This window comes from Aspergillus aculeatinus (genome assembly GCF_003184765.1).
Source record: "Aspergillus aculeatinus CBS 121060 unplaced genomic scaffold BO66scaffold_65, whole genome shotgun sequence".
NCBI lineage: Eukaryota > Fungi > Ascomycota > Eurotiomycetes > Eurotiales > Aspergillaceae > Aspergillus > Aspergillus aculeatinus.
The window spans coordinates 8,793-36,159 of record NW_020291534.1 but is presented as its reverse complement, the minus strand read 5'-3'; the positions used below and the strand labels follow the sequence as shown (position 1 = coordinate 36,159).

Below are 27,367 nucleotides of genomic sequence, written 5' to 3'. Positions count from 1 at the left end.
AATTGCGGGGAAGATGGGACAAAATCCAGGGCCCTTCTTTCTGCAATCACAGACTACTCCTTGTCGCTTTCCTGTGTTTCTCCCGTTGACGAAAGACAAGAATAGACCAAGATGTCCTCTCGCGCTCCTTTCGTTGTTCCCGCGCTCACCAAGCACACCGCTACGGTGATTATGGCCCATGGTTTGGGCGACAGGTAAACGGTCTCCCGTCCCTATACTGAAGATCCCGTTCTTGAACTAACTTCTGGTGAATAAATCTAGTGGTGCTGGATGGTATGTCCCCCATGATTTCTATTCACGGATAAATATCTACGAACTCGGCTTAGCGCGATGGATTATAGTACAATGGATGAAGTGAGGCTGAATAAAGCAATCTGGACAGGATGGCACTCGCCCAGAACTGGCGCCGCCGTGGCGTTTTCGACGAGGTCGCCTTCATCTTCCCCAACGCGCCGATGATCCCCATCACCGTGGTACGAGCATACGCGATACCCTTCTGATTCAGCAACGCAGTGGACTGATTCGAGCCCATACTTGTCATTGATTAGAACTTCGGGATGACGATGCCCGGCTGGTACGACATCACTAAGCTCGGACGTGATGTGAGTTGCCCCTCGCCGCGAGAGATATACCTTACAGTATGTGGGAACGATGCCACTAAACAACCGGTCATAGTTGGACTTCGAAGAAGCCATCCGCAACCAGGACGAACCGGGCATCCTGCGCTCGCGCGAGTACTTCAACAGCCTGATCAAGGAGCAGATGGACAAGGGGATCAGCGCGTCGCGGATCGTGCTGGGCGGGTTCTCGCAGGGCGGCGCGATGTCGCTGTTCGCGGGGCTGACCAACAAGGAGAAGCTGGGCGGCGTGTTCGGACTGTCCTGCTACCTGCTCCTCAGCGACCGGATCAAGAACTACATCCCGGAGGGCTTTCCCAACCAGGGCACCCCGTTCTTCCTCGCGCACGGCCAGGAGGACGAGGTGGTGCGCTTCGACTTCGGCAAGCAGTCCAGCGAGAAGCTCAAGGCGCTCGACCTGGAGAAGGTCGAGTTCCACTCTTACCCGTACGTGCTGTATTCCCCATTTGAGGCTTCGCGTCGTTCCCGCCGTAGCGATCTTCCGGCTCACACTCGCGGTTTTCCTAGTTACTTGGGCCACTCCGCCGATCCCGAGGAGATTGAGGATCTTGAGAAGTTCCTGCATAGTGTTATCCCCCCGGAGGGCGAGGGGCAGACCGACGGTGCTGCTGCTGGCTTATGAATTTATGATCAACCTCATCATGATACCTCTGTACAGACTTGGGGCCACTGGGGGGGCAGGGGGTCTCCGATGGTCAGTTTTAGCCTCGCTTTAGCCATTGTTGTTCTGTTGCTTGCGGTTCTGCTCTCGCGATTCGGTGGTTCCAAGGGCAAGGCGAGCCCGCGGGATCCTGTTGTCAGGAAACAGGATTGAAATATGTTTCGCCTTCGCCTTCGCCTTCGCCTTCGCCTTCGCCCAGACATACAAAACTAATCAATCTGGATGAAATCAAAAGCGTACTTGCTGTGTCACAATAGTAGTGATTATATATACTCGCTTCCCCCCCAAAAAAGGAATATCTAATTCCCCCCCATCAAAACCCTCCGAATCGACCCCTCCACCGCCGCAATCATCGCCTCCGTGTTTTTCACATCAAAGGGCACTAGATGCCGCGAGCCATGGTCGTAGAACTCCGCCTGCGCCGGGTCGCACACCCCGTACAGGCGCATGCTGTGCGGGTACAGCGGGTCCTGCTTGCCCACGATATGCGTCGTGGGGATCGTGATGGGGTACTTTTTAGTGGTGGGTTCGATCAGCTCCATCCCCGCTGCGTCGAAGGGAGAGGCGCCGCAGATGAACACGGCCAGCTTGAACAGCGGTGCCGCGGACGGGTGCTGCTCCGCGTGCTGGATGATCATCGCGCTGGCTAGGGCGCAGCCTTGCGAGAAGCCCATGACGCCGTCGAAGGGGCCCTCCGTCGCGATGATCTGCTGCACGTACTCGATCGCGAGGCGCAGGTTGTCGCCCGGCCGGGTGTCGCGCGGGTAGTGGCTGTAGAAGGGGCCGTCGAAGACGTCCTTGATTTCTGCCCGTGGGGTATGGGATGTTAGGTATTGTAGGTTTGAGGGGGTTAAGGGTGGGAGGTTGGTTTGGTTTGGGTAAGGTTTTGAATTGGATGAGGGGTCATCTGACTTACCGGGTTCACCCTCGGTTTGCACTCGTCCATTGATGAAGGTGAATGTATGGCCTTTCTTCTCGAGGGCGTAGGTTATCCCGCCTGGTGATTTATTCAGGATTAGTATCGCTTGGTGCTGCTGATGACTCGGGTCCGGTCGACTCCCATCGGGGGCACGGCATACCAGCCTGGATCTCGAAGATCTAGATGCCCGCGAGTCAACTTGTTGTGCCCCGCCAAACATATTCGGAGGGGGAGGGGGGGGGGCTTGAATGTAGATCAAGACTGCATGGACAGACGTACTTCTCCGCTGGTCCCAGCACCGTGTAGACAGAGGAATCGCATTGTGGATTTTAAGCTTTTGGTATTTTAGTGTGCTTGGAAACTTGGGTCGAAGTGGGAGGAAGAGGAGATTCCAGAGCAAGTAAAGTAGCCTTATCAATAAAGGTACAGTACCGATCAATCAAAACACAGCCCACCCACCGAGCCTGACGGAGTGGCCGCGCCGCGGGCATGTCGGGTTGACTCCGACAACGGCTCCAGCGTCAGCAGCGCCCCGACCATTCTAGGCTAGCATGCTTAGTGACTGCTACTAACTTACCATCCAAAAGTGTCTGTTCTGCAGTTCGCAACCTCTGTCAGATTTGATTCTCACGAACCACCTCACCCCCGCTCCGCCTTCGTCGCATCACATACTACAGTCGAATCTCCCGAATCGCATTGGGATGTTGAATATGACATATCCTCCGATTGGACATGGCTTCCCGTACCACAATCTGGCCGCGCCCGTGCTTTCCGGAGGCGACTTTTTGGGCGTCTCCTGAACCTGCGACTGAGAGAAGCTCGGAACTCATACTCCATTCCCCTCAAGCTGTGTTCTTGTAGGGTTCTCAAGATGTCAGCTTCTATCTCGTCGTCCCACAGGGCCACTTGGGGCGCATTGCAGCGCCGCTCGGAGTACTATCATAATTTTGGCCCTACGCTAAACGAACTCTCGTTCGGTCTCCTGGGGTGGTCCTTCCAACCTCAGCGGGACATTGTTGACCTCTCGGGGAAGGTCATTCTTGTTACAGGAGGTATTTTCCATTTTTGTCTCCATCAATCACCAATGTTAGGGGTGCATGCTAATCTTCACCACTTGGGATAGGCAACACCGGCCTCGGAAAGGAAACCATCGTCCAACTCGCCCAACACAACCCATCCCGCATCTACCTCGCCGCGCGTAATGAGTCCAAAGCCCAGGATGCCATTGCCTCGATCCGGGAGAGCATCCCATCCGCAGTCGACATCAGATACCTACCCCTCGACCTGGGATCACTGGAATCGATCCGCGCCGCGGCCGAGCGCTTCCGTGCGGACTGCGACCGTCTGGACACCCTGATCCTCAACGCGGGCACGATGAACAACCCGACCAAATTCACCGAGGCCGGATTCGAGCTGCACATGGGTACGAACCACATCGGACACTTCCTGCTCACCACCCTGCTGCTACCGATCATGCAGAAGACCGTGGCGCTTTCTCCGGACGTGCGCGTCGTGTCTCTGAGCTCGGCTGCCAATGCGGGCAGCCCCCCATTCGAGGTCATGACTTCCGCGTCCGCTCTGGCAGAGACTTCAGGCATGGTTCGGTATTGTGCATCCAAGGCGGCGAACATCCTCTTCGCGGCTGAGCTGGCCCGCCGGTATCCGGAGATTCTCTCCGTCGCGGTACACCCGGGCGCGGTGGCTAGTGACCTATACGAACATACGATGCAGAGGAACCCTGTCTTCAATCTGGGGCTGAAGGTCATCAAGAGTGGATTCTGTCGGTCTCTGCGCACGGGGGCGCTGAATCAGCTGTGGGCTGCCGGAGCGAAGCGGGAAACGCTGGTTAACGGCGCTTACTATGTGCCTATCGGCGTCCATGCCAGTGGAAATCCGTATGCCAAGGACGTGGAGATGGGGAGGCGTCTGTGGGAGTGGACAGAACAGCAGATTGCTGAGAGGAGCTGATTCCCTCTGATTATTGCCTTCCGTGACTGATGACTTTTCGCATTGTAGCATAGCGTTTCTGATGGGCAGAGGTCTTCATCAATAGCTCTTGTGAACTTGATTGTAAATATGTGATGATAAGGACTAAAATCACGAAGTATCTCAAATAGTGATGCTACGTCATGCCGGTACCTCATTGAGACCATTGGGAAGGGGCCGGCGGGCGCGGGAACATCAGATTACCCGAATAGGAATGAGATGCCGGGGCTCGGGAGGTGAATATCCAGGGTTCCTGATACAAGTAATTAGCCACCACGGGCTACAACTTAGCTCAATACAGTTGTTTTGATGATCATTCCATTCAATGCAGAAGTTCTGCCAATGCTAAGTGCGCCTACAACCTGCCATGGACCCAGTGCTGCTCTATGCGTTCGATCCGTGACACCGATCGCCAAATGGTTTGCTGGCCGTCAGCAGCGGGCGATCGTTAGGGTTTAGCCGAGGAGCCTCTCTAAACTCCCTCGTCGAGTTTTTCGCCCACAACCACCACCATGGCAGATCTCCGATCACGATGATAGTAGCAGATCCAAACCATTGAGGATGTAGCATGTAATCATAACCATCATTGTAGAAGCTCTAGGAGCTATGCGTAGTGTAGAGGGCCATGCGACTCTTAGCGAGGGGCGCGGTGGTCTCGCCGTGTCGGCGTTGCTCCCCACACAAACCCGCCCGGCGCATCATCAGCAACGGTTGCTGCTGCTTGCGTTCACCACCTCGTTGTTCTCTCCCACTTCCACTCCTTCTCCTCTTCTCCCTCAGCACCATTCATCATCATCTACGGTAGGTCTTCCCCCCCCCCTCTCTCCTGTGTTCTTGCCAGCCTTATCACCGGAATTCTTGCTCGTCACCCATTCGGTCCGTCACTTCAACGAAGAAACCCAATTTTCCCTTTATCCCACCCGACCGAGAAAAGTGTCACGTCGCTCTCACCTGACCTCTCTACCCACTTCCATCACCACCACCACTACCACCAAACCACCACCACTATTCCCAAGACATCCACCACACAAACCGCACGGGTCTTACCGAACGTACATCTCTGACAAGTCTTGTTTGATTTTCGCTTCTAGGTTCAGGTTCGAACGACCACTCAATTACCTTCACAATGGATCAGGCAAAGTTGGCTCGGATGCAGGCTAGCGTGCGGATTGGTATGTGCCTTTTTTGAATCTTCTGTCATAATTTTCCCCGTCCACCCCGATGCCCCTCCCCTCCCTCGTCATGTTGAAGGCCAGCTCCCAGCCGCTATGGCTCTTCCTCGCCAACGCAGAGCTCCTTGACCATCGCAAGTCCTGTGCATGAGAAAAGACTCGCGCGACTTGCGTTCTACCCCAATCCTTTTTGGATCTTCAAATTACCTAATGTCTTCTCAATGGAAAAGTGTTTGCTGACATATCTCTCTTCTGCGCTTGGTAGGGTACGTATCTCTAAACACCTTCAAGCAATTTCAATGTCCCTTGTGCACCCAGAACACCGTTCAACCATCCATCCTGTTCCTTCAGCATGCAGAATGAAGCGCGCCCGCCCCACCGCCAAAATTCAGCCCGCAATTTAAATCCCCCCCCCCCTTCTTCTCACACATGACAACTATCACTATCGATCGAATCATCGCTAACCTTGTCCCCCTCAAAACAGAGGCAAGGGTACTCCCCGCCGCAAGGTCAAGAAGGTCCACAAGTCCTCCGGTGCCGATGACAAGAAGCTCCAGGCCACCCTGAAGAAGATGAACGTCCAGCCCATCCAGGCCATCGAGGAGGTCAACATGTTCAAGGAGGACGGCAACGTCATCCACTTCGGTGCCCCCAAGGGTAATTTTCTCTTTCTTTGCTGCTCACCACTACAAACCAATACTAAACTCCTGTCTCCCAAACAGTCCACGCCTCCGTCCCCTCCAACACCTTCGCCCTCTACGGTAACGGCGAGGAGAAGGAGCTCACCGAGCTCGTCCCCGGTATCCTGAACCAGCTCGGCCCCGACAGCCTGGCCTCCCTCCGCAAGCTCGCCGAGAGCTACCAGAACATGCAGAAGGCCCAGGGCGCCGAGGGCAAGAAGGACGATGAGGAGGATGACATCCCCGACCTCGTCGAGGGCGAGAACTTCGAGAGCAACGTCGAGTAAAATTTGAGATTCTAATATAACGAATATTACTTCTGTTGTTTATTTTTGTCACGTGTGTGGGTTCGCCTTTGGTGTCTGGCGAAGGCACCTCTCTGAACCTCTCTGCGTGTGTGTCTGTCCCCGTGAAGGGGCGATCTGCATTCCATCAGTACTACTACTTACTACCCCCTCTTCAAGAAGCTGGAGTTTCTTTTTGTTTGCGGGATTTTCGAGATCTTGTCTCTTACCATTTCGGAAAAAAAAAATCTAGGTTGAGGTCCTGATTTGTTCGGGGTCAAATTTTTACCATTGAAACAGAATCAAAACTGCGTCTGTGGGATGTACTGAGAATACTGGTGGTCAATTTCGGTGGTTGGCTTTTCATGTATTGCAGTCTGTATCTGTTTTGGGTAAGTTACTCGTGAGTGTTATGGCTCAAGGTATAGATCGGCAGTCGATCCGAGTGTATAGCATTGTAAGGGTTGCACCTGCAGTACATAGATGTTACCGGTAGTGTTGGCTCTACGTCAGCCAGCTAGTCAACCTACATAGAACCCCTCAGCAGGAAACCCCTCTTTGCCGGATATATGCAGACGTCCTTTCATTACCTAGTAGTCTATACGCAAAAAATCCATGTGCCTATGCAATTATCCCCTCCTCTCCACGCGCGTAAATGAGTGCAAGCAAGCAAAAGATCCGTAACGCCCTTTTTCACTCATCAAACACTACAACCACAAAAATGCAAGTAGAAATGGAAAGTTCATCAACAGCGGAGACGACCAAAAAAAAACAAGACTAGGCGGGGAGATATGAATATAACTTGAGACCAGACTTTTTTCTTTTCACCCTTGTTTGCTCTCTTTGACATCAAGAAGTGTGAGCAACCACCGTTGGCGCAGACATGAGAAAGGGTTTATAGTACAGGATGGATATGGTGTTTTTGCTTGCGCAGTTGCCACCAGCTGGTCTGGGCCCGTCTGTCTGTCTGTCTTCTTCCACTTTTCTGGCTCCGAGTCAACATCGACATCACATCAATCCCAGGAGAACGGGCGGCGGGGGTCCAGTTCCTTCAGCCCCATCGAGGAGCCGGAGTATTGGAGGGCTTTGGTTGTTGTCGTGGTATCATCGTTGGGGTTCTCGATGGCTTCCAGCGGTGTTCGCGAGAAGAGGGGGCCTTTATCTGGGAACGCGGAGCGGTGGTGTAATTGTTGTTGTTGGGATTGCGCTGCGGGAGATTCCGTGGCCGTGGTCGTTGCTGCTGCGGACGTTGCGACAGCTGCCTCCGAGGACTCTTCCTTCAGGCCGCAGATGTCTGAGCCAATGATTTGGTCGATCATGTACCAGAACCGCCAGTATGTGTTGGACTTGTCGTAGTCGAAGGCGCCGTCCTCGCGCAGTTGCGGGCCGTCGCCCACGATATCGCCCGTGAACCAGCTGAGGATGGGGATGGAGCGCAGCACCCGTTCCGTCAAGGTGGGCTGCGGCGGGAGGGCCTCGGTCAACGGCCGCAGTTTCGTCCGCCGCACCGTGGGGATATGGGTCATGAAGTCGGATTCGGGTTTGGGTGGTGGCGCAGCGGAGGGGGCGCTGGTGACGGAGCGCTGCTGCAGCAGCAGACTACCCGTCGGCGGCTGCTCGAGCCCCATGGCTGTGGTCGAGCTGGCCGTCGGCGTGGAGTCCATCGAGTCCCCTTCCTCAGCCATCAGATCCGCCGGCACCGAGGAGGACAGGTTGCCGAAGGCAAACGACCGGGGCAAGGTCTGGCGCTCCTTGTCGGAGCCCGTGGGCAGGAACGCGGTGGAATGCGAGGTCGTCAGCGTGCGGGGCGCCTTGGACTGCTGCACGCGCAGCGCCTCCGCCGACCCGGCCACGATGGGCGCATCCTCCGCGGGGCCGCGGCCATGGTACAGCTCACAGAACACCAGGTGCCCGTCGATCTCCTGCGGCGAGAAGAAACACGCGCGGTCCGCCGCCGTCGTCGAGTCGAACGTGACTTTGATCCAGTGGTACCCGCCCGCGTAGCGCTTCGACTTCCGGTTCGCATCCGCCGACAGCCCCGTCCGGATCACCACGTCCCCGCCGCTCAGCAGCTGCGAGAACCCCGTCGGCGCGTGCGGATCCGTCCGCGGGTAGTCCTCGCAGATAAACCCCTGCGAGATCCGCTCGTACTTGTCCAGCACCTTCCACTCCCCGTCCTTGCTCTTGTACCCGTACAGGATGCACTCCGTCGCGACCTTCTCCGCTTCTTGTTGCTGCTGCTGCTGCTGTTGCTGTTGTTGTTGCTGCTGTTGCTGCTGTTGCTGCTTGCGCAGGCTCTCCACGTTCGACGCCGACGCGGATTTCGGTAGCGTGTGGCTGTGCACCTTCTCGTCCTCCTGCTGGGCCGCGAACAGGCGCCCGAACTCCGTCACGTTGGGGTTCTCGCGCTTGGCCGCCGGCGTGCCGGTGCGGGTGCGCGACCGTGTGTGTTCGTACCGGGCGTTGCGGCGCTTGCCGAATGGGCCTGATTCCTCGGGGGCGCGGCGTGGATTGCGGGATTCGCTGTGTGAGAGAGTTGACTAATTAGCATCGCTTGCTTTTCATGATCCCCCAGAAGGATTCCATGTATCTGTGAGGGAACCTCCCCGGCAAGGATGTGCGCTGGTTCCCACTTACTCCTTGTAAACATAACCCCAGGGCAAAAGCTCGCCCTTCTCATTTCTTGCACGCTCCTCCGGGGGGACAAAGTGATATTCCATGCTGACACGGGGAAAATTTTCGAAATGCGCTTTTTCGTAACTTGGAAGAAAGAGGCCAGAGTTATGGCGGTCGACGCAATCGCTGAGAAAGAAGGATGTGCAAATAAAAAAAAGGGCTGGAGAACGGGGTAGTTTGATGGAAGTGGAGTGATGAAGCTTGGATAACCACCAGCCCAAAAGTTTTGGGGTTTCCGCCGCCCCATAAACAGTCGTGTTAGCCGGGATACCGTCACGTGAGGGGGCGGTCTTGGTATGTAGATTACAGAGAGGTAGATGGGTATGAATTGGACAGCTTGTTTTACGTATTTGTAAGTGCGAAGTTGTCATTTGGCTTAGATTAAGAATATGGGGTCTCTCTGTGAATTGTTCTTGGGCGTTGTATTTGACAATTGGGAGGTGCTGTCGAGATTCTTGTGCCAATGACATATTTTTCGTCGAGTCTGTGGTCCGTTTCCTCCATGTTTATGGAGGAATGCTTTTAGCACGTTGCATCTCACATTTGAAGGCCAATGATGCCTCGGCAATCTTGAGGATGATTGTGTTGTTCTATACAGTCTCCATCATACATAAGAGCAATAAGCTTTAAGAAGTGATTCGACTAATCAATTATCGAATCAATACTCGTGACATTATCCCGGATCGCAATGACTTTGCCTATACTACAAATTTCAGGACCTCAACCACAACGCATATGGTATGTTATTGGCCAGAAGCTGCACCCATTACCATCAAGCAAAGTATACATCTAGTCTTGCCACAGGAAAGTAATCTGTCCAGGATCCCCAGCGAGACCGCACACAGCGCCGAAGTCTCCTACCTCCAACCGCCTCCTGTCAACATAACCCACAAAATCCCCCAAAGGACAAGACAGCCCCGGGCCCGGATTTACAGTATGGCAGCGGCGTTACCTTCTCATTGATAACCACTCGTAGGAAGGTACGCCCAGCATCGCCATGTGCACCCTCACCCCCGGACGAGCAGGTCATCCGCTCCAGGACGACCCGGCCACCCATGGGCATCACCGATGAAGTGCGCCAGACCCGATCCGACACCATATGAGTAACCGGGAGCACCGGATCATACTTCGGATCAGCCATGATCTCCAACGCCGTCAGAAAGGGTGCGATATCCCCATCATGCACAATATTTCACTCGGAAGTCAATTTTCCAGCCAGGTCTTCCACTTTCACAAGTGCCCAACTCACAAACTAAAGAACAAGGTCCCAGCACCGGGCCCCCGCCTCAGAAGTCCCGTCGTAGCATTCAGCCAAAGCCACCCCATCGCCCCAGCGTATGGGTTTCCGGGCCCCGCGCGATAGAAGTGCAGCACGTCGCGCGCATACTCGAAATGCTCCCAGTCCTCGCGCGTGAACACCGCGCACTAGGGACTCGACCCACGCACCAGGGTCTCGAACCCGCACATCTCCTGCATACTGTAGACCTCGGCGTTGCTCAACGGCCACAGCGCGGAATTATTTGCCTGCGTGGTGAGCAACAGTCGCTCCGCGATCGCGGGGATGTAGGCTTGCTGGAACCGCGCGAGCATCTGGATCCCGTAGTCATGGCCGCGGTCGGGGTCCTCGAGGTATCGGAGGCAGGTGTCCCCCGGAGTGAGGGTGTCAGCGCCGCGTTCGAAGATCTCGGGGATGACTTCGAGGGTGGCTTTTGCGGAAGATTCTGCTTGCCAGTCTGGAGGGGAGGACGATGATGACGGTGACCCGAAAAGCCCGGATGCGAAGTGTTGGGCGGTCTGGATGACGCGGTTGTAGTCGCTGGCCCAGAGCTTGAGTCGCGACGACCGGTTGCTGGTCAGCAGGTGTTTGTAGCGGGCGGAAAAGTGGAGGCCTGTGGTGTGGCTTTGGAGAGTGCCGGCGTAGGGACCTGTGGTGGTCAATTGGTCGAAGTCGGTGGATGGGTCGTCGGTGAAATAGGTCCAGTTGTTGAGGAATGATAGGCTCCCGTTCAGTTTGACGTTGGCGTCCCGGATGCGTTTGAGGAGCGCAATGTGGCCTTTGAATGGTTGTTGGTGTTGCTGTTGTCAGCGTATACTGACTGCAGTGAGTACTGTAGCTATGGCGGGAACAACCGTACGGCCTCCGGCTGATCGCGTCGGGTATCGCGCCCCGTGGCGTGACATCTAGTCAGAGGTTAACCAACCTTGTATAGATGACTCGAAAGCGTATATAAGGAGGGATTGATACCATGTGCACCTGGTCAATGACGCATCCATCGAGGTCGGGCCCAAAGCTTTGTGAGTAGTGTACACCGCCACGCTTCTCGATCCAGGGTCCATTACCCCCTAAGTGATGATGAATATTCCAATCGTCATTCTGAGATTGCTCAGTAGTAGTCAGAAGACCAAGGAGATATTGTGGGAATTGAACATAGGTGTTCCGTTTAGAATGAAGTGATGAAGCCGAGAAGAATGGTCCTTCCCTCGGACCGAGCCATCTTTCGAAAGTAAACAAACCGTCATGGTTGTATATGATGCTAATGATGACGATTAAAAATGGGAGAGGCAATGTCCCAAGAGATAGACCGCGAAGCATGGCCGTTGCGAGCCTCCCTGGGAATTAAAGGTACGCCTGAGGCTGTGTTGTAACAAGTGAAACCAGCGCATGCAGCAACCGCCGGGCTGGATTCTCGCAAGATCGACGAGCGGACCCGCCAAGAAGTCCATTCTATCATCGCCGGGACCAGTTCTTCATTTGGTATTCATTATGTTTCTCTACTAGTGGGTCAAACTCCGAATGATATGTACCTTCGATAGATAAGTAAGATTACATGGTATCGGTCAAGTGCTATAAACAAAACGAGGACTCTTGTCTCCTAGCTCTTCAATGGCTTCATCGGTCATGCCCGCAACCTTGTCGTCTTCCAAGCCCTGCTGTCTTCGCTGATTCTTGCAGTGGTAGTACCACCACATGAGCCCATAGACAACCCCGGCAAAGCCAACCAGAGCGAGCGTGACCGCATTGCCGCGAACATAGCGCGGTGCTTCCTCGGTTTTGTACAGGAAAGGGGACATGACGCCACTGATGTTGCCAAACGTCAGCTGCAGACCCGTCGCAAACGTCCGCTTCCCATATCGCGGCAGCGTGGTCGGTAGCCATGCAAGCGGCAGCCCCACGGTCACATATAGCCCCAGGGCGATAAGCAATGCGCCGAAGTAATGTACTCCGGATGATGAGTCAGAGATCAAAACCCCGTACCCGACAACAGAGATCACAGCGAAGATGCAGACGTAGATCCCACGGCGCTGGGTTCGATCGCTGATCCAAGCGACCAGTAGGTATACAATGGCGCCAAGCGCATAGCACGGAATAGTCAGTGCCTGAACCTCAGCAGTGGACCACTTGCCCATTCCTTTGATGATCGTGGGCAGAAAAGTGCTGTAGCCGTAGAGCATCGTGTCGACTCCAAATTGGGCAATGCAGAATGCGTAGATCCTCCAGTCCAGCGCGCCCTCCTTCACATCCGCCCAGTGAAACTTTTGCGCGGACGGAGTCTGGCCGATATGGCGACGACGCAGACGGACGACCATGGCTTTCTCGTCGTCAGTGAGATAGTACGCTGTATCAGGCTCGTCGGCGAGAAAGAACCAGGTCAAAATACCCAGGATGACGGTGGGAATCCCTTCGATGATCATGATCCATCGCCAGCCCCGCAGCCCCGCGACGCCATCCATGAAGCCAATGCCGTACGCAAGAAGACCCCCGAAGGCACCAGCGGCTGCGGCGCTGCTGAATAAATAACCAGTCCGGAGTGCGATCTCCCGCTTGCTGTAGAACAGCGTGAGATAAGTCATCAATCCCGGAAAGAGCCCAGCCTCAACAACACCTAATGACATGAGCATAAGAGTTGAGACGAGAAGCGAATGAATTAGACTGACCTAGAAGTACACGGCAGGCAATCAAACCGCCATAACTCTGCGTGATACCCGTCAAGGTAGCTAGAATGCCCCAGATGATTGAGATTGAGGCAATGTACCGCGAGGGCCTGAGCTTCTTGATCACCAAGTTGGACGGGACTTCGAACAGCTTCGAATAGATGTCAGTGGTTGCGTCTGACTAACTGGTCTCAATGGGAGCGTACGCAGTAGGTAACAAACAGAATGGATACTGCGACCTGATACTGATTGCCCACTAGGCCTAGATCTTCTTCCATGCCATACAAGCGGGCATTGCCAATGTTAACTATTGGATCGCATTAGCAACAGCTTGTAGACCGCCAGCGAGCCTGGTGAAAGAGATCAACTGCATGAGATAGACCCACCTCGATCCAGAAAGCTGAACAAGTACAGAAGCACAACGAAGGGGATGATGTGGATGTCTATTTTCCATATCAAGTGGCGTGCCCCTTTTTCGTCTGACAAAGATAAGTCCGATCTATCATCGCCATCTACGCCCAACGAAGCCCGTGTGGGAGATCGTGCTTCGGCGTCTGCCTTGGGCTCTCTGTTGTAATCCATGGGAGGAGGAGGTGGTGGTGGTGATTGATGGCTGCCTCGGCTGGGATCCCCGCAGGTGTGTCTGGGCGCTCAGATGAACTTCCCCGTGGGGTGATCTACAACAGCACCATGTATCAGAATGCAGTCGAGGGTTATCGCAACTCAGGTACCAGAGAAGGCAGGAGACCACGTACACTGACAGCCGTCACACCTACTACGCTGCAAGTGAGAGGAGGCAAAAAGTGCCCTAGAAAAATTGAGAGATTTCTAATCGCAGTGGCCAAGGATCGCCAAGGATCTAGACCCGATAATTCTTTCCTTTTTTCTTCTGCAGTTCAGGTGAGCAAATTGAGGATGGTTCATTAAGAGGACTTATGGAAGTGTCCTTTTGCCATGAGATAGTCGCATGGAATCAATAGCATGGACGAGTTTGTATTGTTGGGTGGGCGTTGTTGGTGATGCGTCTTAAAAGACCCTGAGCTGGATCGTCCTTGAACAAAACTTAAAATGGATGGCGATTTGCACCAGCTCCATGGCTCACAACACGGGCCAACATTCTTGGCAATGCAAGGATGCAATAGTCAGAACCTGCATGATAATGATCTGTTGCAGATGATCAGATCTGCACTCGTCAATCACTAGTGAGAACGTCACTGTGATGCGCTCGAACAATCGACTTTCCACTCCTCCCTGTCCCAAGGAGGATAAGAGCACCATGACCCTATGCGAAAAAAAAAAAACCACGTACTTGTAGGAGCTACAAGCCGCCACAACCTTTAGCCAAGCTGTTGATACGCAAGCACTGCTTTGCGCCCTGTAATGCGAATCGTTGACAAGATTCTCACCCAAATATTAGCATTCAGAGTATGAGTAAGACAATGCCAACCTGATTCAGAGCATGTACCTAGAGAAACTGGTCATTGGCTTGCTTTATACGAACGTTGCACGGGGATACCACTGCATCGATTTCTACACTTGATCAAATGCCGTAGATAAGAGATTAGAGTGGCCACTGCTTCAAGTGGCGGCAATGGAGACTCCTTAGCTGTCATTCTTTTCGAATCCCAGCGACCTCTAGTGATGAAGTTGCTGTCACTCCTACAACCAAGTATCATCGCGCGGGCTTCTGAGCTGACCCTGACTGCGTACCCACTGTTTCTGATATTTGTGTCGATCTAGTGCCTTTAAGCTTTGAGTTGATGCGGAATGTACACTCCCAGTTGCATGGACCAGATACTAATCGGACTGTGGTGAGAAGACGACATTCAAAGAGTGAAACCGAGAGTCATCATCAAATGACGCTCTGAGAAGTGTGGATGGCAATCGAATAGTTTATCAGATGATTTATAGTCGTACAAGGGGTTCCTCAATTTGGATGTGACTAGTTGAACTTTCGTAAAGATCGGTAAAGCTTGTTGAAACGAGCAAGAATACGTATCGAAGTAAACGGGTCAGTAACTTCTGCGCGCGATTGATATCAAGTTGACATGACGTCAAAGATCATCTTGTAATATCGGGTATTCAGCATTATGTCTGCTCTCTTGTCATTTCATGCACACGATGAAATAGTTGAAGATCCCAGGTTAGGTCAATATGAGCAACTCAGGCTGAATCATACCATAGCCGTCGCCCAATATGTCTCAAACTCATAGAAACTACCAGCCCGAGATCTACTCTCAAGGAGCCACATCAGGCGTCACTCCTGCCGTCGCCATAGATCCTCGCCAACTTGAAGAGCAAGCAAAGACAGCCCTGGGAGTCCGTAGCTTCAACTATATTGCGGGTGGAGCACGAGAAAAAGCCACGATGGTCAGACAGCAATCGGCTGGCGTTTCTTCAATGAATGATGTTAGGTCTATTCCCGCGCAGCTGAAAAGCCGAAATGCGGAAAAGTATCGCATTGAAGTCCCCGAAATGCTGACGCAGGTGGGCTGAGGATTCACCTATCTGTGATCATATGCAGGTTGCTCATTTCTTATAGATGGAAAACCAGCATATCTCAGTGAATCTTTCTGAAGAGAAATATTCCAATCCTCTCCTTGATGTCTGTTGGTTTGCAATCCACAGTCTATGCAGCCAAGGAGACAGGACCTGCAGAGGCATGTGGGAAGATTGGGTCCCGTGTACATTTAGCACAGCCAGCAGCAGCTCGATTGAAGACGAGACGAAAGCCAATGCTGACGGCACGTGATGGTTTCAGCTGTACTGGCCAATGGATGACATAACAACCTCCTCGTTGATACGTGTAAAGGATAATGGCTTCAGTATCCTTATAATCACTCTGGACACTCAGTCGCTCGCTTGGCGACCAGCTGACCTGGACAATGCCTATGTCCCATTCATCAAGGGAATGAGGAACGAGATCGGCTTCACTGACCTAGTATTCCGCGCCAAATTTGAGAAGGAATCTGGCTGGAAATCGAAGAAGACATTCTGGGCGCAGGAGCTCGCGGATATTCTCCAGTGCCCCACATACTTGGGTTCAGCTTGGTTTTCTGGGGAGGAACTGGGACGGACCGCTGCTCCTGAAGGGAATTCAGCATGTGGGTGATGCAAAGCTTGCCGTGGAGGCGGGCTGTGATGGCATTGTCGTTTCCGATCATGGAGATAGCATGTCTCAATATCACATGGGATCCCCACGCTAATCATCGCTGCCTACCGGTAGGCCGACAAGTTGATGCCGCAATCGGCTCTCTGGAAGTACTCCCCGAGGTGATTGATGTAGCCGGGGACAAACCAACAGTTCTCTTCGATTCTGGGATTCGAACGAGTGCGGATGCTATCAAAGCACTCCGTCTAGGAGCAAGGCAGTTTTTATTGGCAGGCCAGTCAATTGTGGGCTAAGTGTCGATGGGAAGAAAGATCGTTATCAGAGGGCTCCTGGCGGATGTTTGGCAAAATATGGGGCTATTGGGGATTCGGTCTGTGACGGAACGCTACCGCGACAGGATCCGAAAGGTAGTGTATCCGGGGGATAGGCACGCTATGATGTAAGAAAGTCAATCGTAGTCTCAATATTATTTCTTGGATGGAAACAGACCAGGTGGAACAATGGAGTGTGCTTACTTGAAGAGAGTTTGCGAAGACTGATTAGATCAAGGTACCAACTGTACCTACTGGACCGGTGTTGCGCTAAGAGGAAGAGCCGGAGGATCACATGTCAATGCCGGCATGACCCCTTAGGAAGTGATTGGTTCTATCCATGATTGCTTCCTTCAGTCGCCACTTGCGCCCAATTCCAGGTCGCAATTCTGGCTTTTTCATCAACCAGGAACCCCTCCCCCGGCGCAACGTTCAATGTTCTGTTTTACCAGATAAAACCCCTGTTCAACTTTTGAGTTCCTGCGACAACTGCCGCGAGACTTTCTCTCTTTCTCACGCCAGAATATTCGACTTTTTGCCCATGGCTGAAACGAAATTCACGGCACATCGGTCAAAGCGGGTCAATTCGACTGCGATTCTGATGGGTTGAGATGTCTAGACTCTTCAGTCTCCGGAAAGCATGGAAACGGGATGATATCGAGCAGGCATACGAGCAAGTCGGTCGTGAGAATGACACCCGCCACGTTTCAGCTACGTCCGGCTTGCCTCTCCTTCCGAGGCCGCTTGCCTCTATGGTATCATTCATGACTCAGTCGACTTCATTATCTCTTCGAATTGGGTCATTTGTCGGAGGCGCTGCGATAGATGGTGCGAGGACTACGACATTGACCGGGCTGGAGCTCAGCAGAGCAATACTAGAGGGGATTTTGACAAGGGCTGGGCGCGATGTTGTCATTAGGAGCAGCGGAGAGTATGGCAAGGCAGAAGCAGAGTCATTACTCGAACGGAGCGTACGTTGTCCTTGCCATGTTTTACCTTTATCAGGCTGACATTCGATTTAGCTGGCTACTTTGCATTCCACAATAACCTCGGCATCTTTTTTCGCCGCTGCCTCGTTTCATTTCTCCTCAGCTACACTCTCATCAGCAGCCAACATGTCTCAGTCACTACTCTCCACATTAGATGCAACCCTTGGCTCTACTGAATCGTCTAGAGCCATTGCTGCAATTATAACCCTCTTCCGGAGCGAGCTCCGAGACCTCAACGATTCTGAATTCGGGACCGAACTTCGAGCCGGAAGAATTGGTGTCGCAGATCTATTGGTTGGCTGTGTTGGATTTGCACTGCTCCAGCGCTGGGGCCGAAAGAACACAGAACGGCATGCACGCGGAATCGGGGGTGTGGAATCCGTATGGGACGTGGTTATCCTGGACAACGGCGTGAGAGCAGATGTTGTTGGTACACATCAAATGGAACAGCCGAGGGCTGCTATTGATGAACTGCGTGACGAGACAAATCGCTCATCATTCATGAGCACTGGGAACGATGAAGAAGTCTTCGATGCTGTACAGCGACCAGCAAGCATCATTGATTCCGCAGAAAGGTCCCACTTCTCTCTTCCCACGGAGAACTCACATCAAATCTCCGATGATGATATCCGCTTGTACATCATGAGACAATTGCCTCAAGGTTGCCGTGCTTCTATACAAACCGACCTGGTGCATGCCAGGACTATCACGGTTGAAGTATTTGATGATGACGTTGGAGAAATAGCTGCTCCACCAGGTACAATGATGATCGAGGAGAGACACCATGATGGTAATCTCTGCAGGTCTTCCAGCCAGGGTCAGCTTCCCAAACATACGATGGTTTTCAGGACCGCCTTCACCAGGTCTAACAATGCCGATGTGAGACCAGCCAGTCATCAAGACAGCATGGCATGGCAGGTGATTGACGAATGGGAACTTTCCCGGTCGCATCGAAACCTCGGGGATCCGTCGTTCGCCACAATAGGAAACAGTCTTGACGACCCATTAAACGATAGGCTGATAACCACAGACCAGCTTTCACCCGAGGATCACTCAGAGGATCCCACTACCAGCAAAGCTCGAAGTGTCAACCCGAACCCTGTCAAGCTTGATCGCGGGAATCCAGACCCTTCGTCTCTCAATAAGCGAGCAGCCACATTTAAAGATAGTCCTGTGAAGTCTTCTCCCGCGAAAGGAGCGCAAAGGGTCAAGTCTAGCAATATTGGTAAAAAGGATATTGGCAAGCGCCCATCCACGAAACTCCCTTCAGAGAAAGTAAAACCCCCACCATCGTCCGAAAACGCGATTCCACAAGGGAGACCTCTAAAGGGAGCAGCGAACGCGCGAAAGACATCAGCACAACAGAGTACTACCAAATCCGACCGCAGCGGGGCTCACGAAGCAGCAGCGACATCCCCAAAACGCGGACCATCATCACCTGTAGCGAACAGAGGTTTGCCCAGAACCCCGTTGCAAGAGCATCGTGTGAAACCCGCGGCTTTTCCAAAGACGGGCCGTCCTGATGCCCGCGAGGGTAGTCACACAGGCAATTCAAGAACGGAGTATTACGCCATGCGCGAAAAGTCAGAGGAATCTCTTCTTAACCAGACGAAGGTGTATGCTCAAGAACCACCAAACACACGACCCGGGTCCCCTGTCACGAGAAGAACCCATGTGCGTAGTAGCAGTTCTCTGTCACTGACCAGGTCAGAAAGTGATGTGACCATCTACATTAATAAGGATGGCCGTCCCAGCTCCTCTATGTTGCACCTTCACCCTCGAGCATCGTCCCCGAGCATATATTCTCTTGCCACAGCGGGGTCTGAAACATCACTTCTACTCGCCCATCGTCCTCGGAAAAGTGCTTATGATGATATAGAAGCACTTCAAAGTTTGAACCGGGATGGTACCGTGCCCGGCATTTTCCCTGCAAAGCACTTTGTGCAGAACATCAGACGTTTTTGCAGATTCTCCTCGGCTTCATATGGATCGCATGCCTTGAAAGTCATGGGTGTTCCACGCCTGACTAGTGCTCTACCCACCGAAGAGGTATCTAGCCCGGAACATAGTGATTTCTCTGATCACACAGGCTTGCCGGCTTCCACGATCCTCTTGTCCTCCTTCGTTGACTCTGCGGGTGGAACTAACGCCGCAGGGGAAACGGAAAGCGGTATTCCTTTAGTACACTACCTTTTCCTTGATCATGAATCGAAAGCAGTTGTTCTGACTCTGCGAGGGACATGGGGTTTCGAAGATATTCTGACCGACATGACTTGTGAGTACGATGACCTTGAGTGGCAAGGTAGGAATTGGAAAGTCCACAAAGGAATGCACGCTTCGGCCAAGCGTCTTCTGATGGGAGGAGGGGGCCGAGTCATGTTGACGATCAGAGCTGCACTAGAGGAATTTCCAGAGTATGGGCTGGTACTGTGTGGTCATTCGCTCGGGGGAGGCGTTGCTGCACTCCTTGCAACAATGATTTCCGAACCCAGCAGTGATGCTTTTGGGGCATCGTTCACAACCACTTCCTATCAGACCACGAACTCGGGTACATCTGATAGCGATGAACAATCCTTTGGCAAAGCCTTCTTTGTGCCCCCCGGCCGGCCTATCCATGTCTATGCATACGGTCCTCCCGCGACAATGTCGCCTTTCCTGCGTCGCGCAACGCGGGGATTGATCACTACCATTGTTAATGGTCAAGATGTGGTTCCTTGTCTCTCGCTCGGCATTTTGCATGATATGCATACAGTAGCTGTGGCGTTCAAGGGTGACATCTCTGGCGCTCGCTCTCATGTGGGATTTCGAGTTTGGGAAGGCTTCAGGCAAAGTATTGTGAACAAGTTTTACGTCAACGAGCCGCCTATCCTCACACACGCCGGTCATGGCGTAGGAGAAGATGCGTGGGCATGGAATACATTGAAGACGCTTCGTGAGGAAATGAGCGCGCCCAAACTGCTACCACCCGGTGAGGTATTTTTGGTGGAAACAATGAGGGTTTTGCAGCGAAACGCTTTCACATCTGAAGTGAGCAGTGATGGCCATCCAGTGTTAGGCCGGCCTGCAACCAGAGCACAATTGATATTCGTTCGAGATGTTGAAGCCTCTTTTGGAGAACTCAGGTTTGGCTCAGGAATGTTTAGTGACCACAATCCAGCAAGATATGAAGCGAGCCTTGCTGCACTTGCCCGTGGAATTTTGGATGAGTGATTTGTTTTGACTTCATGCCTACAACATAAAGTGATGCTTATATGATCATGTATTTATGGAGCCTCGAAATACCGGTTCCATTTAGTCTTCGTGGTTCTTGACTAGGTAGTGGACGGGAGAAGAGTGATCATATACAGTCGAATACTAATTTTGGAATAAATCATGTAATCCTCAAGATATCGCCGCTTCAAATGTTCAGTTCGCACAATATTCGCGGCTCTCTCGTAGCATGCCCAAGAGTAGCCCTGATAGTGCCGCTCATGGCATGAGAGCCGATATTGGATACAAGGATCACATGGCTCGACTTGTATTCATTGAACGATGAATAGCTGGTCTGATGTTGGTCTCTGAAGTTCATCTCGCGTTCGATACCCACTCAGAGCATCTCTTCTCGAGTGTGATCCAGTCTTATTCGGAGACTGTTCGTTCACGTATCTCTTAGTATGGTTAAGACAGCTCTGAAGTCACCAACAGAGGCCAGGCGAATTTTGCTCACCGCACCGCCCTCGACGTAAGGGAAAATACAGCCCAGCTGGACCTTACGCCATAGGGCTCCGCATAAGGTGACGATCAATCGCCCGGACATTCGTCACTTGAATGACAGTCCATCGCATAAGGCTAGCAAGCAGTAATCGAACCAACCAAGACATTGGGCGGCGGCATTATCTTTTTGAGCTCGCATTCTTTCAGACTCAATCCTTCACTTGTTGTGCGGCGGCTCCTTCTTCGGCTCACTGAATTGGTTCTGGGTTCTTTCTTCGATTCTAGCCTCCAGATTCTGAAGCTGCTTCTCCACGAGTTCCTTTTTGGCCATCAGGTTTTCTCGCATACCTCTGAGCCCGGTGATTCGCTCATCGATCGTCGGCTCAAGTGCCTTCTGTTCTTGGACTTTCTGCGGGTGAAAGAGATCATCAACAAAGAGCTTCCCGCGATCAAAATGGGGTCAGAGCCCATACCTGTTGAAATTGATGTTTGGATTTCTGCGAGGCGCCAAAAAGGGTACCGGAGATAGTGATGCAAATCACGGCGCCTGCTAGGGTAGCTCGTGGGATATCTTTTGGCATGCGAAACATCTTGAAGGTTGGAGCACTTCCACGTCTTGCGGTAGTGGGAAGTGAGATTGACTTCGCCGTCGATTGAGAAACAAAGCTGACGCAAATACCAAAATCACGAAGAGGAGAGGGGGCGAAGGCGGAGCATAGCAAGTCGATAACTTGCAACAAAGAGCTCCGAAGCCCCCGACCGGCGGAAGGGTGTCAAAAGTCGGCGCTAACCCCAAACGGGGCCAGATGGGCAGGTGCCACGGCAGGTCCAGAGTTTCTTTGTTCCCCTCCAACTCGCGTCGCGTCCGCCCGCGTGCCCCCATATCTTTCTTTATCACCGTTCCCATATCACCCAAGGCGGTGTCAACAATCAAAGCTTCTCTTTCCCCCCTCCTCTCCCTCCTCCAAATGCGCCGGTGGTAATCGCACGGCGTGCTCGCCATTGATCAAAAATGCCCTCCGGACGGTCCGTTCCTCGCCGTCGCACCCGGTCGGAGGAGGAAGATGATAGCGACGATGCATCATCCTCTTCCTCCGGGTCGGCTCCTAACAATTCAAACGCTCGATCCTCAACCCCGAACAAGCGCCGCAGAATAAGCACCGGTGATAATGATCAGCCTGATGAGGAATCTGGACGCTCTGCCAGTGAATCAGGCGATGACGAGTCGAGGGACGGATCATCCTCCTCGGGCTCAGCTACCGTAAAACCGGACCCCCGAAACTCGAATACGAGCCAGCGCTCCAAATCGAGCACGCAAACCGCTCGACAGAGTCAAGGAGGACCAGGGGACACTGCTAGCGAAGAAGAGGATGATTCCGACGGATCTGAGGCACCAGGAGATGGCAATGAGGACGACAGCGTACCAGATCCCACTCAGGCCGGCGGCGCTGATGGCACCCAATCTCCCGAAACCAGCGCAAATGAATCGCAACCTGCCGATTTGAACGAGTTGACACCGGAAGGTTACAAACCCGGTGCCATCGTTCGCATCAAAGTCACCGATTTTGTCACTTATACATCGGCGGAGTTCTTCCCGGGCCCGAAACTGAATATGGTCATCGGGCCCAATGGAACTGGCAAAAGTACACTTGTCTGTGCGATATGTTTAGGACTAGGATGGGGGCCGCAGGTACGAACAACTATAATTGCACGTTCCCTATTGCTTTGTCTAATCAACCTCTACATGTTAGCACCTCGGGCGCGCCAAAGATCCTGGCGAATTTGTCAAGCACGGTTGTCGAGAAGCTATCATCGAGATCGAGCTTGCAGGCGGAAGGCGCTTTCGTCGCAACCCCGTAGTGTCGCGGACCATCAAACGCGATGGCAACAAAAGCTCCTTCACGATCAACGGGAAGCAGGCTTCCCGTCAGCAAGTGTTGAAACTCGCCCAGTCCTTCGCAATTCAGATTGATAACCTTTGCCAATTCCTTCCGCAAGACAAGGTCAGCGAATTCGCTGCTCTCACGCCCATCGAACTCCTCAACTCGACACAGAGAGCTGCGGCGGGTGATGAAATGGTCGAGTGGCACGAGAACCTCAAAACCCTGAGGGCGGAACAGAAAAAGCTGCAGGCAGATAATCAGGGCGATAGAGATCTTTTAGCGAACCTTGAGGACCGACAAGAGATGCAGAGAGCTGATGTGGAAAGGATGCGCCAGCGAGCTCAGATCAAGCGAAAGATTGAGATGCTGGAAATTGCTCGCCCGGTCACGCAGTACACGGAGCTTCATACGCAGTTCAATGAAATGAAAAGAGAGCGGGATGTGAAGAATCAAGAATTGGCGGATCTGGAAAGAGAGCTTGAACCTGCCTTGAGGTCCTTGAATGATAGGCAGGACTACTGTGTCGAACTGGATGATGTCATAAAGCACAGAAGTCAAGCGTTCGAAACTGCGGAGAAAAAGGCTTCCACTGCCGCTGCGAAGATTGAGCGGTTCGAGGAGCAATTCAAGGATTTGGATGACCAAGCCGAAGCTGAGAAGAGAAGTGGGCAGAGTCACAGGCAGAACATCAGTAAGGTTCAGCAGAATGTGAACAAACTCCGGCGTTCTTTGCAAGAGGAAGAGCCTGCAGCTTTGGATCTGGACTCCTACAACGAGAGAATTGTGAGTACGCTGAGCCAAATCTAGGGTCTCTTGCTAATATCGGACAGCGGGAGAAACGAACGGAGATCAGAGAAATCGAGGCGCAGGCGAATAAACTCAAAGAAGAAAGACGGCCTCTTCTAGAAGCACACAAGCATGCAGCGGATCAGATTAGGGAGGCAGAGGGACAGCTCAGGAATCTCGATTCTCAAGCTGGCCAGCAGGAATCAAAGCTGGAACGCATATCTGCGGACTCTGTCAAAGCTTACCGATGGCTACAGGAGAATCAGGGCCGGTTTGAGAAAGAGGTCTTCGGTCCTCCAACCCTTACCTGTTCAGTCAAGGATCCTGAGTACGCCCACGCTGTCGAATCGTTGCTACAACGCACGGATTTCACTGCATTCACTACGCAAACCCGGAATGACTTCAGGACGTTGCAGAAAGCTCTGGTTGAGCAGAGGCTCTCAGACATCAGTATTCGTACCTGCTCTACCCCCTTAGATAGTCTTCGCCCATCCGTGTCCGATCAGCAAATGAGAGATCTTGGATTTGATGGATGGGCCAAAGATTTCCTGAGCGGACCCGAGCCTGTGGTAGCTATGCTTTGTAGTGAAAATCGCTTGCACCAAACACCTATAAGTCTTCGGGATATCAGTGATGAGGAGTTCACGCAGCTGCAGGATGGACCCATAAGCTCCTGGGTGGCCGGGAAGCAGACTTATGCTGTGGTCCGGCGACGGGAGTATGGTCCCAGTGCAACTTCCACTCGAGTGAGACCGGTCAAACCCGCAAAAATCTGGACTTCACAGCCGGTGGATGAGTCTGTGAAGGAAGACATAGTGAGGAGGATCAAAGCACTCGAAGATGAGGCCAGCGAGCTGCAGGAGAGGATGAATGGTGATAGAGCCAGACTCGCTCAGCTGGGTAAACGATATGAAGATATCGATAACGAGAGGGTAAGCAGGAACATCATGCGTTGTGCCACTACCTTCAGTGCTGATTTTGACCCCATACAGAGACAACTCGAGCAGGAGAAAGGCGAGAAGCAAACGGCACTTACAAACTGGAGAGCAATTCCGGAGAGAATCAGTAAGCATAGAGCTATGCGAGATCGGTACTGGTTAGGATGCTAATTTGAATGAAAAAGACCAGGAGGAACGCAAACAGAGGGAGATCCAGGCAATGATTGATGAGGTGAGATCGAGGGTTAAGGGAATTCGCAACCAACAAGCCCAAATATCAATCAAAAAGGCCGAGGCTGCCATCGAATATGCGGTAAGTCTCGGGACAGCCCTCGAAAATGCACAGCATTGCTAATAAGCGGCAGACTGCGGTCAATGTTCTCCATCGACTACACGAGGAACTCATCAAAATCAAGATTCGACACATCGAAGGCATCTCCGATCTCGAGGCTCTCAGGGCACGTAACGTGCAGCACCAAGAGAGGCTGAATGCAAAGCGCGACGAAGTGAAGGCTGCCCAGCAGCAAATCAAGGACACCACGGAGCGAATGAAGAAGCTGTACAAGGAAGCGCAAAAGATCCTTGCAAACGCTAGCAGGCAACCCGATCTGGCTGAATTTATCCCCACTTTGGCCAACCACACCACCGATCAGCTCGATGCGGACATTGATGCCGAGAAGGCGCGCCTCGAGCTCACCCATGGAGGCAACAGCGGCGTGATCAAGGAGTTCGAGGAACGGGCTCGTCAAATCGACAAGCTGCGCAGCAAGCTCTCCGATTTCGACAACAAAATGGCGGACTACAACCACGCGATCAACGAGATCCGCGGCAAGTGGGAGCCCAAACTCGACCGCATCATCAAGAGCATCAGCGATGCCTTCTCCGACTCCTTTGCTCGCATTGGCTGTGCCGGTCAGGTCACCCTGGACAAGGCTGAGGAGGAAACTGGCCCCAATGGCGAGGCGGCCGACACGGATTTCGACCAGTGGTCGATCCAGATCCACGTGAAGTTCCGCGAGCACGAGAATCTGTCCCTGCTGGATGCCCACCGGCAGTCCGGCGGTGAACGCGCTGTCAGCACGATCTTCTACCTCATGGCGCTCCAGTCGCTGTCCGCCTCGCCGTTCCGCGTTGTCGACGAGATCAACCAGGGTATGGACCCCCGGAACGAGCGCATGGTCCACGGGCGCCTGGTCGACATCGCCTGCGCTCCGTCTGAAAGCGGCGGCGGCGGTCAGTACTTCCTGATTACCCCCAAGCTTCTGAGCGGATTGATCTACAAGCCTGGCATGCGGGTTCTTTGCATCTACAGCGGAGAGCACATGCCTGAAGACTACAACGTCCTTAGCTTCGGCGAGGCGGTTAACAAGATGAGAGCCGTGGCCGGCCGTAGTAAGGGTAAGGGAAGGGCGATCGACGGTGTCCGAAGCAACGGGGACGTCGGAGTATACGGTTGAATGGTCTGAAAGACATTACCTCGTCCTCCGTCTCGCTCGTATCTTTGGATAGGAGTTCTCTTTCACATCGTTTCTTGCAGGAGTTCGACTCGCTTGTGATACCTTTGTTTGGTTTGGATAGGTTAACATTACGACGCCGGGAAGAGGGTCATGATGAATTTTCTTGCAGGTGCCAATCTTGCTTTATGTTTTCGGATGTACATGACAAAACATAGGGAATGGTGGGGATCATGAATGAGACATTGCATTATTGTTGTCTTTTGCAAAATCATAATACAGTTACCCTCAAAGAGTTTCTTCTTCGCCTAGCGAAATTAGGAGGAGCTTGATCACAGAGATGTAAGCTCGCTATCTACATCATGGATTCTGAGCGCTGCCAACCTGTAAGATCTATACATGCTTGAGTGCGGTCGAAAAGTATCAAGGCATAGAAACCAGCTGTCTAGGACGATATCCTTCTGTAATCAGTCATTTTCCCTACACTCACCCTCAAAGCCTTGAATGAGCACATAGTAACAGGCAAGGCTTATTCGAATCAAAGTGAGTTCTCTTCTCTCTCAACCCCCTCCTTGATATCTCCAGGAATGGTTGAGACTATCAGCTATCCCTTTACTTTCTGACGGATCCTCACCAATCCATAGAAATACTCTAGTCGCTTCAGACTCGGTACAGTCACAATTTAGTTGTGTCCTCTTGGAGTTCACATGGGAGGTGCCCCCCCCCCCCCCCCCGATATCAAGGTGGGAAAGGATATACTTTCCCTGCGCACACAGAACACAAATGAACAATGATAGAGGAAAGGATTTGGAATTCTAGGTTTTCCAGAGAGCACTTTTCGAACCGGTCCGGTTGAGCAGCAGGGTTATCTCTGTACATTGGCAGGTGTATTTACAATCCACTGCACAGGTGTGATCGCATGCGCCTTGAAAAGAAGAAAGAAAGTGCACGTTGTCGACATGCCTTTCTTACTTATCCTTTTATCGATTGCGTCAATCCATAAGGGACTCTATATTGCTGTTTCTTGTCAATCTTTAGACTGTGTTTACCCAATACACATGTCAACCTAACCGGGTCTTTTCAAAGAGCCGCACGACGCCTGTTACTCGGCGGATGTACTCCGTATACTGGAGTATATCCCCGAGGTATAGTACCTACCTCCCTACACTGCACGGTATACGCATGACAAAACCATGTCCCACCAACAAGAAGATATTTTAATACAGAGAACAGGATTCGCACAGCCTGGACT

General features: G+C 52.6%; 10 protein-coding genes across 10 annotated transcripts; 6 read left to right on the top strand and 4 right to left on the bottom strand.

The window, feature by feature from the left end:
• The first annotated feature begins 59 nt into the window (after positions 1-59).
• On the top strand, positions 60-1,533 carry BO66DRAFT_395529 (palmitoyl-(protein) hydrolase). Its single transcript, XM_025648236.1, has 6 exons — positions 60-194; positions 262-273; positions 383-473; positions 549-602; positions 676-1,064; positions 1,146-1,533. The coding sequence occupies exons 1-6, from the start codon at positions 112-114 to the stop codon at positions 1,258-1,260; spliced, it is 744 nt and encodes a 247-aa protein (XP_025499123.1). The 5' UTR covers positions 60-111; the 3' UTR covers positions 1,261-1,533.
• Positions 1,534-1,598: 65 nt separating this feature from the next.
• BO66DRAFT_475107 (alpha/beta hydrolase) lies at positions 1,599-2,589 on the bottom strand (the record flags this gene model as incomplete). The annotated part of the gene is made up of 4 exons (XM_025653199.1): positions 2,498-2,589; positions 2,379-2,397; positions 2,216-2,296; positions 1,599-2,104 (listed from the first exon to the last, which is right to left on the bottom strand). The coding sequence occupies exons 1-4, from the start codon at positions 2,537-2,539 to the stop codon at positions 1,599-1,601; spliced, it is 648 nt and encodes a 215-aa protein (XP_025499122.1). The 5' UTR covers positions 2,540-2,589.
• A 202-nt stretch (positions 2,590-2,791) lies between these two features.
• Positions 2,792-4,389, top strand: BO66DRAFT_359215 (putative short-chain dehydrogenase/reductase family protein). Its single transcript, XM_025644963.1, has 2 exons — positions 2,792-3,270; positions 3,342-4,389. The coding sequence occupies exons 1-2, from the start codon at positions 3,090-3,092 to the stop codon at positions 4,184-4,186; spliced, it is 1,026 nt and encodes a 341-aa protein (XP_025499121.1). The 5' UTR covers positions 2,792-3,089; the 3' UTR covers positions 4,187-4,389.
• Positions 4,390-5,330: 941 nt separating this feature from the next.
• On the top strand, positions 5,331-6,343 carry BO66DRAFT_334151 (nascent polypeptide-associated complex subunit family protein; the record flags this gene model as incomplete). The annotated part of the gene is made up of 4 exons (XM_025644197.1): positions 5,331-5,380; positions 5,534-5,642; positions 5,868-6,033; positions 6,099-6,343. 4 exons carry the CDS (start codon positions 5,331-5,333, stop codon positions 6,341-6,343), a joined length of 570 nt encoding a protein of 189 aa, XP_025499120.1.
• Positions 6,344-6,920: 577 nt separating this feature from the next.
• BO66DRAFT_383690 (uncharacterized protein) lies at positions 6,921-9,208 on the bottom strand. Its single transcript, XM_025646065.1, has 2 exons — positions 8,978-9,208; positions 6,921-8,863 (listed from the first exon to the last, which is right to left on the bottom strand). The coding sequence occupies exons 1-2, from the start codon at positions 9,058-9,060 to the stop codon at positions 7,354-7,356; spliced, it is 1,593 nt and encodes a 530-aa protein (XP_025499119.1). The 5' UTR covers positions 9,061-9,208; the 3' UTR covers positions 6,921-7,353.
• A 1,053-nt stretch (positions 9,209-10,261) lies between these two features.
• BO66DRAFT_415189 (putative MFS transporter) lies at positions 10,262-13,531 on the bottom strand (the record flags this gene model as incomplete). The annotated part of the gene is made up of 8 exons (XM_025649519.1): positions 10,262-10,420; positions 10,463-11,070; positions 11,152-11,197; positions 11,262-11,390; positions 11,870-12,900; positions 12,953-13,100; positions 13,156-13,256; positions 13,336-13,531. The coding sequence occupies 8 exons, from the start codon at positions 13,529-13,531 to the stop codon at positions 10,262-10,264; spliced, it is 2,418 nt and encodes an 805-aa protein (XP_025499118.1).
• A 1,614-nt stretch (positions 13,532-15,145) lies between these two features.
• Positions 15,146-16,550, top strand: BO66DRAFT_423578 (FMN-linked oxidoreductase; the record flags this gene model as incomplete). Its single annotated transcript, XM_025650112.1, has 5 exons — positions 15,146-15,436; positions 15,711-15,890; positions 15,997-16,087; positions 16,176-16,338; positions 16,369-16,550. 5 exons carry the CDS (start codon positions 15,146-15,148, stop codon positions 16,502-16,504), a joined length of 861 nt encoding a protein of 286 aa, XP_025499117.1. The 3' UTR covers positions 16,505-16,550.
• A 433-nt stretch (positions 16,551-16,983) lies between these two features.
• Positions 16,984-20,571, top strand: BO66DRAFT_423577 (lipase family protein; the record flags this gene model as incomplete). Its single annotated transcript, XM_025650111.1, has 4 exons — positions 16,984-17,343; positions 17,395-18,240; positions 18,280-18,332; positions 18,378-20,571. The coding sequence occupies 4 exons, from the start codon at positions 16,984-16,986 to the stop codon at positions 20,569-20,571; spliced, it is 3,453 nt and encodes a 1,150-aa protein (XP_025499116.1).
• Positions 20,572-21,129: 558 nt separating this feature from the next.
• On the bottom strand, positions 21,130-21,781 carry BO66DRAFT_213648 (uncharacterized protein). Its single transcript, XM_025642610.1, has 2 exons — positions 21,528-21,781; positions 21,130-21,463 (listed from the first exon to the last, which is right to left on the bottom strand). Exons 1-2 carry the CDS (start codon positions 21,642-21,644, stop codon positions 21,272-21,274), a joined length of 309 nt encoding a protein of 102 aa, XP_025499115.1. The 5' UTR covers positions 21,645-21,781; the 3' UTR covers positions 21,130-21,271.
• A 168-nt stretch (positions 21,782-21,949) lies between these two features.
• Positions 21,950-26,357, top strand: BO66DRAFT_475099 (DNA repair ATPase SMC5). Its single transcript, XM_025653198.1, has 6 exons — positions 21,950-22,744; positions 22,806-23,720; positions 23,768-24,655; positions 24,716-24,788; positions 24,847-24,974; positions 25,027-26,357. The coding sequence occupies exons 1-6, from the start codon at positions 22,067-22,069 to the stop codon at positions 26,116-26,118; spliced, it is 3,774 nt and encodes a 1,257-aa protein (XP_025499114.1). The 5' UTR covers positions 21,950-22,066; the 3' UTR covers positions 26,119-26,357.
• Positions 26,358-27,367: the final 1,010 nt, after the last annotated feature.